The 18,268-nt window shown below is 46.5% G+C and overlaps 3 protein-coding genes across 3 annotated transcripts; 2 read left to right on the forward strand and 1 right to left on the reverse strand.

The window, feature by feature from the left end:
• Positions 1-11,992: 11,992 nt before the first annotated feature.
• On the reverse strand, positions 11,993-13,144 carry LOC145879839 (hemoglobin subunit alpha-4-like). The gene is made up of 3 exons (XM_082976582.1): positions 12,974-13,144; positions 12,296-12,503; positions 11,993-12,206 (listed from the first exon to the last, which is right to left on the reverse strand). Exons 1-3 carry the CDS (start codon positions 13,066-13,068, stop codon positions 12,078-12,080), a joined length of 432 nt encoding a protein of 143 aa, XP_082832708.1. The 5' UTR covers positions 13,069-13,144; the 3' UTR covers positions 11,993-12,077.
• Positions 13,145-14,205: 1,061 nt separating this feature from the next.
• Positions 14,206-15,257, forward strand: LOC145879769 (hemoglobin subunit beta-like). The gene is made up of 3 exons (XM_082976150.1): positions 14,206-14,449; positions 14,626-14,861; positions 15,244-15,257. The coding sequence occupies exons 1-3, from the start codon at positions 14,358-14,360 to the stop codon at positions 15,255-15,257; spliced, it is 342 nt and encodes a 113-aa protein (XP_082832276.1). The 5' UTR covers positions 14,206-14,357.
• Positions 15,258-15,261: 4 nt separating this feature from the next.
• Positions 15,262-16,275, forward strand: LOC145879840 (hemoglobin subunit beta-like). Its single transcript, XM_082976583.1, has 3 exons — positions 15,262-15,444; positions 15,621-15,843; positions 16,028-16,275. Exons 1-3 carry the CDS (start codon positions 15,353-15,355, stop codon positions 16,157-16,159), a joined length of 447 nt encoding a protein of 148 aa, XP_082832709.1. The 5' UTR covers positions 15,262-15,352; the 3' UTR covers positions 16,160-16,275.
• Positions 16,276-18,268: the final 1,993 nt, after the last annotated feature.

Below are 18,268 nucleotides of genomic sequence, written 5' to 3' on the forward strand. Positions count from 1 at the left end.
GGCTGAATCGGACAACACCGGCTCCGACGCTCGTCTTATGTGGCAGGGCCTGCAAACTATTACAGATTACAAAGGGAAGCACAGCCGCGAGCTGCCCAGTGACACAAGCCTACCAGACGGGCTAAATCACTTTTTTGATTGCTTCGAGGCCAGCAACACTGAGACATGCATGAGAGCATCAGCTGTTCTGGACGACTGTAGCCTACTTGAGTAAGACCTTTAAACAGGTCAACATTCACAAGGCCGCGGGGCCAGACGGATTACCAGGATGTGTACTCCGAGCATGTGCTGACCAACTGGCAGGTGTCTTCACCAAGTCCCTGATTGAGTTTAAAATCCCAACATGTTAAAGCAGACCACCATAGTCCCTGTGCCCAAGAACACTAAAATAATCTGCCTAAATGACTACAGACCCGTAGCACTCACGTCCGTAGCCATGAAGTGCTTTGAAAGGCTGGTAACGGCTCACATTAATTTGCATACCGCCCAAACAGATCCACAGATGATGCAATCTCTATTGCACTCCACACTACCCTTTCCCACCTGGACGAAAGGAAAACCTACGTGAGAATGCTATTAATTGACTACAGCTCGGTGTTCAACACCATAGTGCCCTCAAAGCTCATCAATAAGCTAAGGATCCTGGGACTAAACACCTCCCTTTGCAACTGGATCCTGGACTTCCTGACGGGCCGCCCCCAGGTGGTGAGGGTAGGTAGGAACACATCCGCCACTCTGATCCTCAACACTGTAGCCCCACAGCGGTGCGTGGTCAGTCCCCTCCTGTACTCCCTGTTCACCCAAAACTGCGTGGCCAGGAACAACTCCAACACCATCATTAAGTTTGCCGATGACACAACAGTGGTAGGCCTGATCACTAACAAGACAGCCTATAGGGAGGAGGTCAGAGACCTGGCCGGGTGGTGCCAGAATAACAAACTATCCCTCAATATAAACATGACAAGGAAATGATAGTGGACTACAGGAAAAGGAGGACTGAGCACGGCCCCATTCTCATTGATGGGGCTGTAGTGGAGCAGGTTGAGAGCTTCAAGTTCCTTGGTGTCCACATCACCAACAAACTAGAATGGTCAAAACACACCACGACAGTCGTGAAGAGGGCATGACAAAGCCTATTCCCCCTCAGGAAACTAAACATATTTGCCATGGGTCCTCAGATCCTCAAAAGGTTCTACAACTGCAACATCAAGAGCATCCTGACTGGTTGCATCGCTGCCTGGTATGGCAACTGCTCGGCCTCCGAACGCAAGGCACTACAAAGGGTAGTGCGTACGGCCCAGTACATCACTGGGGCTAAGCTGCCTGCCATCCAGGACCTCTACACCAGGCGGTGTCAGAGGAAGGCCCTACAAATTGTCATAGACCCCAGCCACTCCAGTCATAGACTGTTCTCTACTACCGCATGGCATGGCAAGCGGTACTGGAGCGCCAAGTCTAAGACCAAAAGGCTTATCAACAGCTTTAACCCCCAAGCCATAAGACTCCTGAACAGGTAATCAAATGGCTACCCAGACTATTTCCATTGTGTGCCCCCCCCCCCCTCCTCCCCGCTGCTACACTCTGTTTATTATCTATGCATAGTAACTTTAACTATACATTCATGTACAAAATTTCTCAAAAAGCCTGACTAACCAGGGCCCTCGTACTATCTGGATTGTGTCCCGCCACGCCCCACCCGCCAACCCCTCTTTTACGCTGCTGCTACTCTCTGTTTATCATACAGTTGTAGTCGGAACTTTACATACACTTAGGTTGGAGTCATTAAAACTCGTTTTTCAACCACTCCACAAATTTCTTGTTAACAAACTATAGTTTTGGAAAGTCGGTTAGGACATCTACTTTGTGCATGACACAAGTAATGTTTTCAACAATTGTTTACAGACAGATTATTTCACTTGTATCACAATTCCAGTGGGTCAGAAGTTTACATACACTAAGTTGACTGTGCCTTTAAACAACTTGGAAAATTCCAGAATTCCAGTACAAATCAATCCCAGAACAATCCCATCAATCCCAGAACGGTTTGCAAATGCACATGGGGACAAAGATCGTACTTTTTGGAGAAATGTCCTCTGATCTGATGAAACAAAAATAGAACTGTTTGGCCATAATGACCATCGTTATGTTTGGAGGAAAAGGGGGAGGTTTGCAAGCCGGAGAACACCATCCCAACCGTGAAGGACGGGGGTGGCATTATCATTTACATTTACATTACATTTAAGTCATTTAGCAGACGCTCTTATCCAGAGCGACTTACAAATTGGTGCATTCACCTTATGATATCCAGTGGAACAACCACTTTACAATAGTACATCTAAATCTTTTAAGGGGGGGGGGGGGGGGTTAGAAGGATTACTTTATCCTATCCTAGGTATTCCTTAAAGAGGTGGGGTTTCAGATGTCTCCGGAAGGTGGTGATTGACTCCGCTGTCCTGGCGTCGTGAGGGAGCTTGTTCCACCATTGGGGTGCCAGAGCAGCGAACAGTTTTGACTGGGCTGAGCGGGAACTGTGCTTCCTCAGAGGTAGGGGGGCCAGCAGGCCAGAGGTGGATGAACGCAGTGCCCTTGTTTGGGTGTAGGGCCTGATCAGAGCCTGAAGGTATGGAGGTGCCGTTCCCTTCACAGCTCCGTAGGCAATCACCATGGTCTTGTAGCGGATGCGAGCTTCAACTGGAAGCCAGTGGAGAGAGCGGAGGAGCGGGGTGACGTGAGAGAACTTGGGAAGGTTGAACACCAGACGGGCTGCGGCGTTCTGGATGAGTTGTAGGGGTTTAATGGCACAGGCAGGGAGCCCAGCCAACAGCGAGTTGCAGTAATCCAGACGGGAGATGACAAGTGCCTGGATTAGGACCTGCGCCGCTTCCTGTGTGAGGCAGGGTCGTACTCTGCGAATGTTGTAGAGCATGAACCTACAGGATCGGGTCACCGCCTTGATGTTAGTGGAGAACGACAGGGTGTTGTCCAGGATCACGCCGAGGTTCTTAGCACTCTGGGAGGAGGACACAAGGGAGTTGTCAACCGTGATGGCGAGATCATGGAACGGGCAGTCCTTCCCTGGGAGGAAGAGCAGCTCCGTCTTGCCGAGGTTCAGCTTGAGGTGGTGATCCGTCATCCACACTGATATGTCTGACAGACATGCAGAGATGCGATTCGCCGCCTGGTTATCAGAAGGGGGAAAGGAGAAGATTAATTGTGTGTCGTCTGCATAGCAATGATAGGAGAGACCATGTGAGGATATGACAGAGCCAAGTGACTTGGTGTATAGCGAGAATAGGAGAGGGCCTAGAACAGAGCCCTGGGGGACACCAGTGGTGAGAGCATGGGGGTGCTTTGCTGCAGGAGGGACTGGTGCACTTCACAAAATAGATGGCATCATGAGGGAGGAAATTTATGTGGATATATTGAAGCAACATCTCAAGACGTCAGGAAGTTAAAGCTTGGTCGCAAATGTGTCATCCAAATGGATCATGAGAACATTTCCCAGACTAATTGTAACTAAATACAATTAAAAAATACTCTTCCAAGATGGCGTAGCAGTTCAGACATCCTTTACCCTCCTCTTGTCGTGTCCCGTGTATATATATATATATATTTACATATTTTTCTTCGCATTATCTTTTTTTTTTTTTCCTTCTAAAACTCAACCTCAAAGCACTCTCCTGCAACCCGCCTCACCAATTTAAAAAAGAAAGTATTATTTACCTCAAATCCGAAATCCACAACAGAAGCTAGCCAGAGGTTAGCCATTTTCACTGGCTAACGTTGGAGTTCAGCTAGCCACGGTTAGCTGTCCTCAGCTATCCGTTAGCTCGAAAAGCTATCGCCAGTTTTTTGTACAGCGCGACTCAGACCAGAGCATACCGGACCTATTCTCTCTCCTTTTCCCGATTTCTACTGCAGGCTCAGGACATTTACACCTGGATCTTGCAGCTAACTAGCTGCTACCTGAGTGACTATTGGCAACGTCGGTCCCGGAATTAACACACATTATCCCGGAGCTAGCCAGCTGAAGAGTTCCGTCAGCCACTCGTGGGCTTTTCCTGAGCTAGCCAGCTGAAGTGTCCCCTGGGCTACAATCACCTATCCTGACCCGCTTTACTGCCGATGCGGAGCCCCATTGGGCCCTCACGACTGGACCTCCGACGTTATCTGCCCGAGGGAGTTATCGCGACGTAACCTGATCGCCCATCTGCGGCCCACTAATCGTTAATCGTTAGTTGTCTTATCGGCTGCGATCTGAATAGGTCTATCGGACACTTTTCCTGGGCCACTATAACTAACTATTTTGCCAACTTGGACTGGTCCCCCCTTCCACACGGAACCCCACTAACCCACAGACGGAAACGCACGAGGTGGCTAAAAACAGACCTCCCTCGATCTTCCACCAGCTTGCTACCTATGGCCCGGCTAGCTGTCTGAATCTCACTGGACTCTTTGATCACTCGGCTAAGCATGCCTCTCCTCAATGTCAATATGCAATGTCCATTGCTGTTCTGGTTAGTGTTTATTGGCTTATTTCACTGTAGAGGCTCTAGCCCTGCTCATTATACCATATCCAACCTCTCAGTTCCTCCACCCACACATGCTATGACATCTTCTGGTTTCAATGATGTTTCTAGAGACAATATCTCTCTCATCATCACTAAATGCCTAGGTTTACCTCCTCTGTATTCACATCACACCATACCTTTGTCTGTACATTATACCTTGAAGCTATTTTATCGCCCCCAGAAACCTGCTCCTTTTTCTCTCTATTCTGGACGTCACAGACGACCAATTCTTATAGCTTTTAGCCGTACCCTTATACTCATTCTTCTCTGCTCCTCTGGGGATGTAGAGGTGAATCCAGGCCCTGCAGTGCCTGGCTCCACTCCTACTCCCCAGGCGCTCTCTTTTGATGACTTCTGTAACCGTAATAGCCTTGGTTTCATGCATGTTAACATTAGAAGCCTCCTCCCTAAGTTTGTTTTATTCACTGCTTTAGCACACTCTGCCAACCCGGATGTCCTAGCTGTGTCTGAATCTTGGCTTAGGAAGTCCACCAAAAACTCTGAAATCTTCATCCCTAACTACAACGTTTTCAGACAAGATAGAATGACCAAAGGGGGCGGTGTTGCAATCTACTGCAGAGATAGCCTGCAGAGCTCTGTCCTGCTATCCAGGTCTGTACCCAAACAATTTGAACTTCTACTTTTAAAAATCCACCTCTCCAAAAACAAGTCTCTCACCGTCGCCGCCTGCTATAGACCCCCCTCGGCCCCTAGCTGTGCTCTGGACACCATATGTGAACTGATTGCCCCCCATCTATCTTCAGAGCTCGTGCTACTAGGTGACCTAAACTGGGACATGCTTAACACCCCAGCCATCCTACAATCCAAGCTTGATGCCCTCAATCTCACACAAATTATTAATGAATCCACCAGGTACAACCCCAAAGCCGCAAACACTGGCACCCTCATAGATATCATCCTAACCAACGTGCCCTCTAAATACACCTCTGCTGTTTTCAACCAAGATCTCAGCGATCACTGCCTCATTGCCTGCACCCGTAATGGTTCAGAGGTCAAACGACCTCCACTCATCACTGTCAAACGCTCCCTGAAACATTTCAACGAGCAAGCCTTTCTAATCGACCTGGCCCTGGTATCCTGGAAAGATATTGACCTCATCCCGTCAGTAGAGGATGCCTGGTTATTTTTTTTAAATGCCTTCCTCACCATCTTAAATAAGCATGCCCCTTTCAAGAAATTTAGAACCAGGAACAGATATAGCCCTTGGTTCTCCCCAGACCTGACTGCCCTTAACCAACACAAAAATATCCTGTGGCGTTCTGCATTAGCATCGAACTGCCCCCGCGATATGCAACTTTTCAGAGAAGTTAGAAACCAATACACACAGGCAATTAGAAACGCCAAGGCTAGCTTTGTCAAACAGAATTTTGCTTCCTGCAACTCAAACTCTAAAAAGTTCTGGGACACTGTAAAGTCCATGGAGAATAAGAACACCTCCTCCCAACTGCCCACTGCAATGAGGATAGGAAACTCTGTCACCACCGATAAGCCCACTATAATTGAGAATTTCAATAAGCATTTTTCTACGGCTGGCCATGCTTTCCACCTAACTACCCCTACTGCATTCAACAGCACTGCACCCCCCACAGCTACTCGCCCAAGCCTCCCCCATTTCTCCTTCTCCCAAATCCATTCAGCTTATGTTCTGAAAGAGCTGCAAAATCTGGACCCCTACAAATCAGCTGGGCTTGACAATCTGGACCCTTTCTTTCTAAAATTATCTGCCGAAATTATTGCAACCCCTATTACTAGCCTGTTCAACCTCTCTTTCGTGTCGTCTGAGATTCACATAGATTGGAAAGCAGCTGCTGTCATCCCCCTCTTCAAAGGAGGTGACACTCTTGACCCAAATTGCTACAGACCTATATCCATCCTACCCTGCCTTTCTAAGGTCTTCGAAAGCCAAGTCAACAAACAGATTACCGACCATTTCGAATCCCACCGCACCCTCTCCGCTATGCAATTGTCACGTCCTGACCAGCAGATGGAGCTGTTGTTGTAGTTTTGGGGTCAGGACGTGGCAGTCTTGTGTTCTGTGTTGGTCTTGTGACTCCTGATCAGGAACAGCTGGGGATCGTTGTTCCTGATTGGGAGTCATATATGTAGGAGTATGTTTGTCACTTGGTTTTGTGGGTAGTTGTTTTTACACTGCGTGTATAGCCTGTAAAACTGCTACTGTTGTCACCGTCATTGTTTTTTTCAAGTGGATGCTTTACTCTTTTTTTGGTAATAAAATAACCATGAGTATTCACATACCTGCTGCGCCTTGGTCCATTCATGAAGACAACCGTTACAGAACTACCCACCACCAAAGGACCAAGCAGCAGAAGAGGAGGAAGCCACAGGAGAAGGAAATGGAAGAATGGACCTGGCAGGACGAGAGAAAATTCTGGGCGGACAAGTTAAGGGAGCTAAGGGAACCCGAGAGGCAGCCCCAAGATTTTTTTGGGGGGGGGCACACGGGTAGTTTGGCCAGGCCAGGGAAGAGCCGTAAGCCAGCTACCCGTGACTACAGGGAGGTGCGTACGAGGTGGAGGGCGTCATGTTACGCTGAGGTGCGCACCATCTCGCCTATACGGACGCACAGCCCAGTGCGCCCAGTACCAGCGCCCCGCAGGTGCCAGGGCAAGGGGAGCATCGAGCCGGAAGGGGTGATGCCAACCCTGCACTCAAGACCGCCAGTGCGCCCTTTCGGTCCGGTGTTTCCCGCTAGACACACTAGCATGGAGGTGCGTGTCTCCAGGCTGGTACGTCCAATACCTGCCCCACGCATCAGGAGTCAACAGTCGTCGGAGCTGCCCGCCAGTCAACAGTCGTCGGAGCTGCCCGCCAGTCAACAGTCGTCGGAGCTGCCCGCCAGTCAACAGTCGTCGGAGCTGCCCGCCAGTCAACAGTCGCCGGAGTGGCCGGACTGCGCTGAACTGCCGGAGTGGCCGGACTGCGCTGAACTGCCGGAGTGGCCGGACTGCGCTGAACTGCCGGAGTGGCCGGACTGCCCTGAACTGCCGGAGTGGCCGGACTGCCCTGAACTGCCGGAGTGGCCGGACTGCCCTGAACTGCCGGAGTGGCCGGACTGCCCTGAACTGCCGGAGTGGCCGGACTGCCCTGAACTGCCGGAGTGGCCGGACTGCCCTGTTCTGCCGGAGTGGCCGGACTGCCCTGTTCTGCCGGAGTGGCCGGACTGCCCTGTTCTGCCGGAGTGGCCGGACTGCCCTGTTCTGCCAGAGTGGCCGGACTGCCCTGTTCTGCCAGAGTGGCCGGACTGCCCTGTTCTGCCGGAGTGGCCGGACTGCCCTGTTCTGCCAGAGTGGCCGGACTGCCCTGTTCTGCCAGAGTGGCCGGACTGCCCTGTTCTGCCAGAGTGGCCGGACTGCCCTGTTCTGCCAGAGTGGCCGGACTGCCCTGTTCTGCCAGAGTGGCCGGACTGCCCTGTTCTGCCAGACTGCCCGGTTCTGCCAGAGGTGCCCGCCTGCCCTGATCTGCCAGGGTGCCCGGCCTGTCAGGATCGCCCGAGGGCCCCGCCCCCGGCCGCCGAGTGGTCCTCCTGCCCTCCGGTCCAGCCCGAGTGGTCCGCATGCCTTCCGGCCCAGCCCGAGTGGCCCGCATGCCTTCCGGCCCAGCCCGAGTGGCCCGCATGCCTTCCGGCCCAGCCCGAGTGGCCCGCATGCCTTCCGGCCCAGCCCGAGTGGCCCGCATGCCTTCCGGCCCAGCCCGAGTGGCCCGCATGCCTTCCGGCCCAGCCCGAGTGGCCCGCATGCCTTCCGGCCCAGCCCGAGGGGCCCGCATGCCTTCCGGCCCAGCCCGAGGGGCCCGCATGCCTTCCGGCCCAGCCCGAGGGGCCCTCCTGCTCCCCGGCCCAGCCCGAGGGGCCCTCCTGCCCCCCGGCCCAGCCCGAGGGGCCCTCCTGCCCCCCGGCCCAGCCCGAGGGGCCCTCCTGCCCCCCGGCCCAGCCCGAGGGGCCCTCCTGTCCTCCGGCCCGGCTCGAGGGGTCCGTCTGCCTGGCGCAGCTATCGGCTCCACCGAAGTGGGCGACGCCGAGGGTGGAGCAGGGTCCACGTCCTGCACCGGAGCCACCTCCAGGATAGGTGGGTTGGGGAGGGAGGGTGTAGCACAGTGCCGTCGTTGACGGCAGCCACCCTCCCTTCCCTCCCTTATTGTTTAGGGGTTATTGTTTATGGGTTTTGTTGGGGATTTTGTTTGTTGGTGGTTTTTCGTTGTTAGGTGCATTCCGGGCTCTGCACCTTGAGGGGGGGGGGACTGTCACGTCCTGACCAGCAGATGGAGCTGTTGTTGTAGTTTTGGGGTCAGGACGTGGCAGTCTTGTGTTCTGTGTTGGTCTTGTGACTCCTGATCAGGAACAGCTGGGGATCGTTGTTCCTGATTGGGAGTCATATATGTAGGAGTATGTTTGTCACTTGGTTTTGTGGGTAGTTGTTTTTACACTGCGTGTATAGCCTGTAAAACTGCTACTGTTGTCACCGTCATTGTTTTTTTCAAGTGGATGCTTTACTCTTTTTTTGGTAATAAAATAACCATGAGGATTCACATACCTGCTGCGCCTTGGTCCATTCATGAAGACAACCGTTACAGCAATCTGGTTTCAGAGCTGGTCATGGGTGCACCTCAGCCACGCTCAAGGTCCTAAACGACATCGTAACCACCATCGATAAGAAACAATACTGTGCTGCCGTATTCATTGACCTGGCCAAAGCTTTTGACTCTGTTAATCACCACATCCTCATCGGCAGACTCAGTAGCCTTGGTTTCTCAAACGATTGCGTCGCCTGGTTCACCAACTACTTCTCTGATAGAGTTCAGTGTGTCAAATCGGAGGGCCTGCTGTCCGGACCTCTGGCAGTCTCTATGGGGGTACCACAGGGTTCAATTCTTGGGCCAACTCTTTTCTCTGTATACATCAATGATGTCGCTCTTGCTGCTGGTGAATCTCTGATCCACCTCTACGCAGACGACACCATTCTGTATACTTCTGGCCCTTCTTTGGACACTGTGTTAACAACCCTCCAGACGAGCTTCAATACATACAACTCTCCTTCCGTGGTCTCCAACTGCTCCTAAATACAAGTAAAACTAAATGCATGCTCTTCAACCGATCGCTGCCTGCACCTGCCCGCCTGTCCAGCATCACTTCTCTGGACGGTTCTGACTTAGAATTTGTGGATAACTACAAATACCTAGGTGTCTGGTTAGACTGTAAACTCTCCTTCCAGACTCACATCAATCATCTCCAATCCAAAGTTAAATCTAGAATTGGCTTCCTATTTCGCAACAAAGCATCCTTCACTCATGCTGCCAAACATACCCTCGTAAAACTGACCATCCTACCAATCCTCGACTTCGGCGATGTCATTTACAAAATAGCCTCCAATACCCTACTCAACAAGCTGGATGCAGTCTATCACAGTGCCATCCGTTTTGTCACCAAAGCCCCATATACTACCCACCACTGCGACCTGTACGCTCTCGTTGGCTGGCCTTCGCTTCATAATTGTCGCCAAACACATTGGCTCCAGGTCATCTACAAGACCCTGCTAGGTAAAGTCCCCCCTTATCTCCGCTCACTGGTCACCATAGCAGCACCGACCTGTAGCATGTGCTCCAGCAGGTATATCTCTCTGGTCACCCCTAAAGCCAACTCCTCCTTTGGTCGTCTCTCCTTCCAGTTCTCTGCTGCCAATGACTGGAACGAACTACAAAAATCTCTGAAACTGGAAACACTTATTTCCCTCACTAGCTTTAAGCACCAGCTATCAGAGCAGCTCCCAGATCACTGCACCTGTACATAGCCCATCTATAATTTAGCCCAAACTACTACCTCTTCCCCTACTGTATTTATTTATTTTATTTATTATTTTGCTCCTTTGCACCATATTATTAAGATTTTAAATTTGAACTTTCTTCAAATTATAATTCTACCATTCCAGTGTTTTACTTGCTATACTTTATTTACTTTGCCACCATGGCCTTTTGTTGCCTTTACCTCCCTTATCTCACATCATTTGCTCACATTGTATATAGTCTTATTTTTGTCTACTGTATCATTGATTGTATGTTGTTTTACTCCATGTGTAACTCTGTGTTTTTGTATGTTGTCGAACTGCTTTGCTTTATCTTGGCCAGGTCGCAATTGTAAATGATAACTTGTTCTCAACTTGCCTACCTGGTTAAATAAAGGTGAAATAAATAAAAATAAATAAATAAAATATTCACATGGAGATCCAGTGAAAACAAAAATCGGACATTGATTGATTTCTTGATTTATCAAGCTGAGTTCCTTCTCTCAAAGCAGCGCAGTGATGCTGTCCAATCAAAACGCTGCTGGAATTATCAGTTGACCACACATACCATCAATGGATAAAATAATTCTAGAATGTATAGGCTACATACAACGCATCATCCAAACTGCATGATTAACTATGCCTACACATACTGTAAGTGGCTAAAGGAAAATGTTCTATTTTTAAAATACTAAAACACCAAATTAGGCCTACCTTATTATAAATTAGGCCATCATCACTGTCAATGATAATGATCATTCTTCACGTTGCACAGGTGAAATGTCCATGCTGCATGCATGCCAACCATTTGATCCAATCAGTATCATGGGAAAGTGCATTTCGATTTTCTTGAATGATGTAAGGGTGGCTAACCGGCCTAACTAATCACATTTTAGGACAGACGGAGTAAATCAACACAGCCACCACATGAGAATTAAAAAACAACAACATTTCAGCACAATCATCCTAAATTATCATAAGAAATGACATGGTGTTTTTGGTATAACAGTAGCCTGACATTATCATGCTATTATTGTCGGTTTGTTATGTAGAATACTAATTAATCATGAAGTGATCTTGCGAGACATATCACCATTTTAAGGAGTGGCAGAGCGTCGCTCCGCTGTACACCCGCAGCACTACACTCCTGATTATAACTGTTGGATGACTTCCAGGGTTTCGAGTAACCACAGCTCCATGAACTAAGTGGCGCATTCTGCTGACTACACTTTTTTTTAAACCATTGCAGCAGCGCAAAAGATTCAATGCTGACCCAAATTCATAGCGGGCTAAAGCCCTGAAAGCCAGGTCCTGGTAATGTCCATGATGGACCGTAATGTCTGGCCACAACATATTGGTCTCAGGCACATTCATTTGGGACTTTTTAAGTTCAAGGTGTATGCAAAGGTGGAGTAAGAATATACATGTATTGTGAAGTGCATCATTTTTATGAGATGCCTTTGAAATACTGTGAAATAGGCTATTAACTTTATTTTATACTTGACTTGACAAATACATTCTACAAGATAATCCAAATATAGCCTACAGTATAAATCACAAGACAATGTAAGACAATTAAAATGACAAACAACAAACACCTCGGTATGAGTTTCAGTTAGGTTTATTGTCAGTGTGCCAATATTGGATGGACATTATTCCTCGGATGACAGCATGACAGCTGAACTCCGGTTTAGCGGTACTTCTCCGCCAGGGCCAGAGCCACTTGCTGCAGGAACTTGTCCACGGACAGGTGGATCTCGGGGGTAAATTCCGCAGGGAAGTAGGCGGCAAAGACCACAATCAGGTTGTGAGCCAGGATCTGCAAAGAAAAAGGGAAATAGATTATTTCACATTTACACAGGTAAAAACTCAGATATTTTTAGTGTTATTTTTTTTAAATGATCTTACCTTGAAGTTGTTGGGGTCCACCCTCAGCGTGGTGGCGTGCAGTTCACTGAGCTTGGTCAAGAAACCAAAAAGGTCGTCCAAGTGTCCAACACAGTCATCGATCTGATTCATGATGGTGATGCCGTGCTTCTTCACTGGATCGGAACCGGGGGCCACGGAAGTCCAGTGGGAGAAGTAGGTCTTGGTCTGGGGGTAGACGACAAGCATCCTGTCGTGGACATTAGAAATCGGGTGAGCCAAAATTAATCTTAAATAATCATTCGTTCAGTGCTCCCGCAACTTATTTTCGCCTACATACACTCATAGAAAAAGTGGATCCAAATGGGTTCTTCGGCTGTCCTATTGGATAACCCTTTTTGTTTCCAGTTAGAGCCTTTTTTGTTCCAAGTAGAACCCTTTGTGTTTCAGGTAGAAGCCTCTGGGAAAAGGGTTCCACATGGAACTAAAAGGGGTTCTACCTGGAACCTAAAGGGTTCTCTACTTGGAACCAAGAAGGGTTCTTCAAAGGGTTATCTTATGGAGACAGCTGAACAACCCTTCTAGGTTCCAGATAGCACCTTTTGTTCTAAGAGTGTAGGCTACGCGTTTATAGCTTCCAAATTGACTGAGTAATTTTGCGCTAATAATTTCAACAGCCTACATGTACTTAGTCTAGAATTTACATCGTTATGTAATTACCTGGAAAGAGCCTGTTCTCCAATCTCATCGGTTTTAGGGAGGATCTTGCCCCAGATGGCCTTCACGTTGGCTTTGTCCTTGGCTGAGAGACTCATAGCTGCGTCTTGTCCGTTTATCCACTTAAATGAAGATGCTGAGAAAATAAGCTTGTGAGCGTGGAAAACTCAGAGGCTGTTTTTATTGAGGCACAAGAAAAGGCACACCCCGATCTAATCTTGGCTCCGCCTCTGATTGGGAATTTGTCCAAGACATGATTCATGTTTTTTATACTTTATAATTATGCAACCGAGCCAATTCATGTAATGTCCAACATATGACCTTAGCACATAATACTTTCGTTTGTAAAAATGTTGCCATAACAATGCATGCATTTATTTCATATAGATTGAATAACAATGGGTTTTTGAAACACTTAATTCCTCAATATTTTCTTTACAATTAAAGTTTAGTCTAATATTAAGGTCTAATATTAAGGTCTATTAAGGTCTAATATTGCAGCACTCATTGGTGAGTGAGTATAGGCTATGTGATTCTGTAACCTACAAAAGGTTCGATGGAAAAATCGATGGAAAGTTTTTGTTCTGGTAGCAAAACGTTGCCGATGCCTATCCAACACAGTCTCACAATCAATTGTAACAATATATAGGCTACATGCATTGTATTTCAGTGGAGTTAAACAAAAAGCTGTAGTTTCATTGAATGAAATAGGCTAATATCCACATTGAATAGTGTCCAGTTAGAACTTATTCCCCTGATGAAGGCCTAGAAAACGACTTGTCACCAACTGACATTTCCATTAATCATTCAAAAAGAAATATGGAACTTTCAAATGGGTGGGGCCGTCTGAATATGAAGATAAAACACATTTTGAGTCATGCTCTTTCTTCAATAGTTTACTCCAAATCTACGCTTTTCCCTAAATAAACACTTACATCATGAATTAGCATTCTATAAAGATAATATTACAATTCAATGTCAATATTACAACGATCAATTAAAAGAGCATTTATGGCTAAAGGAACCAAAATCCTTTAAAGCTCTGTACATTTTACTTTTTGAAATTATGTTCGATTGTATCATTAAGTATGCATATGTTATTGAAGGCTCATCATGACTTGTTTATTTCATCCGTACTAATTAGAATTTGGTAACGCCTAAATGACCAAGCATTATCTTTAAAGGTGGGATGAAGTTGGCGCAATGCCGATATGTGCCACACTCGAGGACCTTGCCCCCTCAAGACATTCATCCAATCATTTTCTGTGTCCTGTTCAGGGCGGAGATACTGAACATCAATAAATTGGACGTCCCGGGAGACAAAAAGCTCAGGGATCCCTTGTAACATTTTGCAAGTACCAACGGAAATCAACAAACAAACGTCAACATGGTCGACTGGACAGATGCTGAGCGCAGTGCCATCTTAGGCCTGTGGGGAAAGATCAGCGTGGATGAGATCGGACCCCAGGCCCTGGCCAGGTACATTCTTATAATATTTATGTAGACATCATTAAATAATAACTTGATAATAGGCTACCTAGAATATTTAGCACTAATTGCGTTGTAGGAATTCGCGGTTTTCACCTTTGGTGCGATACAGACCATGTTGATTGTTAAGTATAATTGTAATGGAAGCCTGTTTTATTTCTTTTTAGACTTCTGATCGTGTTTCCATGGACTCAGAGACACTTCAGCACCTTCGGCAACCTGTCCACACCCGCTGCCATCATGGGTAACCCCGCCGTGGCCAAGCACGGAAAGGTCGTGATGCACGGACTGGACAGAGCTGTGCAGAACCTGGATGACATCAAGAACTCCTATTCAGCACTGAGCGTGAAGCACTCCGAGAAACTGCACGTGGATCCCGATAACTTCAGGGTGAGTACTAAACGTTATCAGAATCTACGCTTTTCCCTAAATAAACACTTACATCATGAATTAGCATTCTATAAAGATAATATTACAATTCAATGTCAATATTACAACGATCAATTAAAAGAGCATTTATGGCTAAAGGAACCAAAATCCTTTAAAGGTCTGTACATTTTACTTTTTGAAATTATGTTCGATTGTATCATTAAGTATGCATATGTTATTGAAGGCTCATCATGACTTGTTTATTTCATCCGTACTAATTAGAATTTGGTAACGCCTAAATGACCAAGCATTATCTTTAAAGGTGGGATGAAGTTGGCGCAATGCCGATATGTGCCACACTCGAGGACCTTGCCCCCTCAAGACATTCATCCAATCATTTTCTGTGTCCTGTTCAGGGCGGAGATACTGAACATCAATAAATTGGACGTCCCGGGAGACAAAAAGCTCAGGGATCCCTTGTAACATTTTGCAAGTACCAACGGAAATCAACAAACAAACGTCAACATGGTCGACTGGACAGATGCTGAGCGCAGTGCCATCTTAGGCCTGTGGGGAAATATCAGCGTGGATGAGATCGGACCCCAGGCCCTGGCCAGGTACATTCTTATAATATTTACGTAGACATCATTAAATAATAACTTGATAATAGGCTACCTAGAATATTTAGCACTAATTGCGTTGTAGGAATTCGCGGTTTTCACCTTTGGTGCGATACAGACCATGTTGATTGTTAAGTATAATTGTAATGGAAGCCTGTTTTATTTCTTTTTAGACTTCTGATCGTGTTTCCATGGACTCAGAGACACTTCAGCACCTTCGGCAACCTGTCCACACCCGCTGCCATCATGGGTAACCCCGCCGTGGCCAAGCACGGAAAGGTCGTGATGCACGGACTGGACAGAGCTGTGCAGAACCTGGATGACATCAAGAACGCCTATTCAGCACTGAGCGTGAAGCACTCCGAGAAACTGCACGTGGATCCCGATAACTTCAGGGTGAGTACTAAACGTTATCAGAAAATACATATAGCCTAATATTATGTTCTTCATACAATTATTATATATATTTTTTAAAGATATGACCAATTAGCCTAGGAGACACATAGTCTTATGCATTAAATAGCGGTGTGAGCCGACGTAAAGTTTATGCCAATATTCTTTTACTGTCCCCTCTCCACAGCTCCTCGCTGAATGCATCACCGTGTGCGTGGCCGCCAAGCTCGGTCCCGCCGTTTTCAGTGCTGATATTCAGGAAGCCTTCCAGAAGTTCCTGGCTGTCGTTGTGTCCGCTCTTGGCAGACAGTACCACTAGAGCATCACTCGACAGCATCAATATGGAAGAGAGACGACACTGCAACTCCAGTCTGTTAGGCTGGAAGCTGTGCCATAGCTACACATATTGAAAATAATAAAATACATGTAAAAGCATTTATCTTTTTGAAGTATTGTTTTTTATGGAAAACGTTCTCCTGCAATTGTACTGATGGCACATGGTTTCTACACTCCAAAATGTGGGGAATGTGAATGAAAAAAACTGTTTTGATGATGGTTTTCATACACGTACTCTGTCCATAATGTAGCGGCCTATGGGATATTAATTGAGGTAAGGAAAGAGGATGGCACAAAATGTAATTGAGTTAATAAAGCCGCATACAAACATGTTTTTTAGCCCTTGGGTTCTGCCATGGAGTTATATTAGAAGTGCCCATCCAAGAAGGCTCAAGGTCATTGGCCACAGATAGAACGTCATCAAATCACGTTATATCTACAATAGCTTTGATTGGACTGATCATCAGTCATCATCAATTGTCATCAAGTTGACAATCTACTGACAAATCCTTTTTAATCCTTGTCATATGAAGATAAATAATGAAGAGAAATTATAGATAAAACGTATCGGTGCTTATCGGCCGTTGGACATAAACATTCCACAACAAGTTGGAAATCGCAAATTCAACAATGAGTCGTTTGGAAGGAATCAGTGGATAACTGCAAGCGTTGCAAAGAAACCACAAACGTTAGCCTGCTATTCAATGGAGTGGCTGTGTTTCCCGAGTTCCCACCATAAATCCAGAAAATGCCAGACTTTGATAACAAAGTTTGATGACAACATCTGCCAACCAAGGACCGCTGCGCCACCTTCACAAGGTGAGTCATAACATGTCTTCTATGCTGCTGCATAAATGATGTAACATGCAAGGGAGAAATGTATACTGTATCTAAGAAAGTAATACTTAGTGTATGCTGTGTAGAAAGCTGTTAGTAGCCCATGTGCCTCACCCTAATAATGTGGTCTATTTTCTCCAGAGCTGGATTGTAAACACATCGTTCGTGACGGGGTGTGTGGTGTTTGGCTACCTTGTTTGAACAGCTTTGACAGTGCTACTGATAGTGGTTGTGGTGCTTGGCTTGCGCGTTCAAATTCAGCACACACAACATTCTATAATATAATTGTGTTATTTGACGTGTCAATTTAAAAGCGTATTTAGTGCTTCAAATAGTGTTATATGACGTATCTTTTTTTGTCAGGTAAAGACCCAAACGGCATTCAATGTGCATCAATTCACGTAGTCCCATCAAACAAAGTTTGCGGTGCAAAACTGTAGATGAATTTAAATACTCATGTGTCATCTTTTTCCCCATATGTTAGGCTACGTCTGCGCCTAACCTGCGGGCAAAACCAAGCCCGCGGGTAAAAACAATCAGGAACAAGGGTGTGCAACAAAAACCCGAGAGATTATACTACTAGTAAGCCTACTAGACTAAATATCAACAAATGTATTAAACAATACACGTTTGTACGAAATAGTAAAACCATTTAACTTACAGACATTTAGGATCAGAGATGCGCAAGGATACTTTATTACAACATTTAAAAAATACTCATGTATCAAAATAAACTACAAAATGCCACGGTGCCGAAAGGTGTTTTGGTTGAAAGAAAGTCGAGGCATGGAACTTCTAGAATGAGTGTTTGTGTTCGTTTTTCAAAGTCGATTTCAGTTCCCCCACCAAATTCTCTGCGTTGAAAATACAAAATAGCCTATTCTAGTAAGTATCTTGCTGCAAATTAAGTATCTTGCTGCAAATTACATGGTCATTTTCCAAAGTTATTAAAATATTTAATTCATATAGGTCTAAAATACATTTGTTTATCTCTGAATAGGTTTTCATTGTGCCTCTACCGTCTTCATACAGTCCATTCAGTTTACCAAGCACTATCTGGAACTACTCCATATTCATCACATATTAAATGAGGTCAGCAAAATTCATGTTACACGTATTAGATAGGCTAACCAAAGTTATGGAGAACATAGAGAGCTAGTGGATGGTGCGCCTAAAGCAATATTTAGTACTATTTAGAAAGGGATCCTTTCTCAATGATGGTGAACTGTGGTGGAATAAGGACACAGAGGACATA

This window comes from Salmo salar, chromosome 06 (genome assembly GCF_965601325.2).
Source record: "Salmo salar chromosome 06, fSalSal1, whole genome shotgun sequence".
NCBI classification, from domain to species: domain Eukaryota; kingdom Metazoa; phylum Chordata; class Actinopteri; order Salmoniformes; family Salmonidae; genus Salmo; species Salmo salar.

What these genes read in the sequence shown, in the direction of transcription:
- LOC145879840 (XM_082976583.1), top strand. Translation starts at nt 15,353, where the DNA reads ATGGTCGACTGGACAGATGCTGAGCGCAGTGCCATCTTAGGCCTGTGG. An exon ending in GGACCCCAGGCCCTGGCCAG is followed by an intron (nt 15,445 to 15,620) that starts GTACATTCTTAT and finishes ATTTCTTTTTAG; the next exon opens with ACTTCTGATCGTGTTTCCAT. An exon ending in TGGATCCCGATAACTTCAGG is followed by an intron (nt 15,844 to 16,027) that starts GTGAGTACTAAA and finishes CCCTCTCCACAG; the next exon opens with CTCCTCGCTGAATGCATCAC.
- LOC145879839 (XM_082976582.1), bottom strand. Translation starts at nt 13,068, where the DNA reads ATGAGTCTCTCAGCCAAGGACAAAGCCAACGTGAAGGCCATCTGGGGC. An exon ending in GGAGAACAGGCTCTTTCCAG is followed by an intron (nt 12,504 to 12,973) that starts GTAATTACATAA and finishes TGTCCACGACAG; the next exon opens with GATGCTTGTCGTCTACCCCC. An exon ending in TGGACCCCAACAACTTCAAG is followed by an intron (nt 12,207 to 12,295) that starts GTAAGATCATTT and finishes TTTTCTTTGCAG; the next exon opens with ATCCTGGCTCACAACCTGAT.
- LOC145879769 (XM_082976150.1), top strand. Translation starts at nt 14,358, where the DNA reads ATGGTCGACTGGACAGATGCTGAGCGCAGTGCCATCTTAGGCCTGTGG. An exon ending in GGACCCCAGGCCCTGGCCAG is followed by an intron (nt 14,450 to 14,625) that starts GTACATTCTTAT and finishes ATTTCTTTTTAG; the next exon opens with ACTTCTGATCGTGTTTCCAT.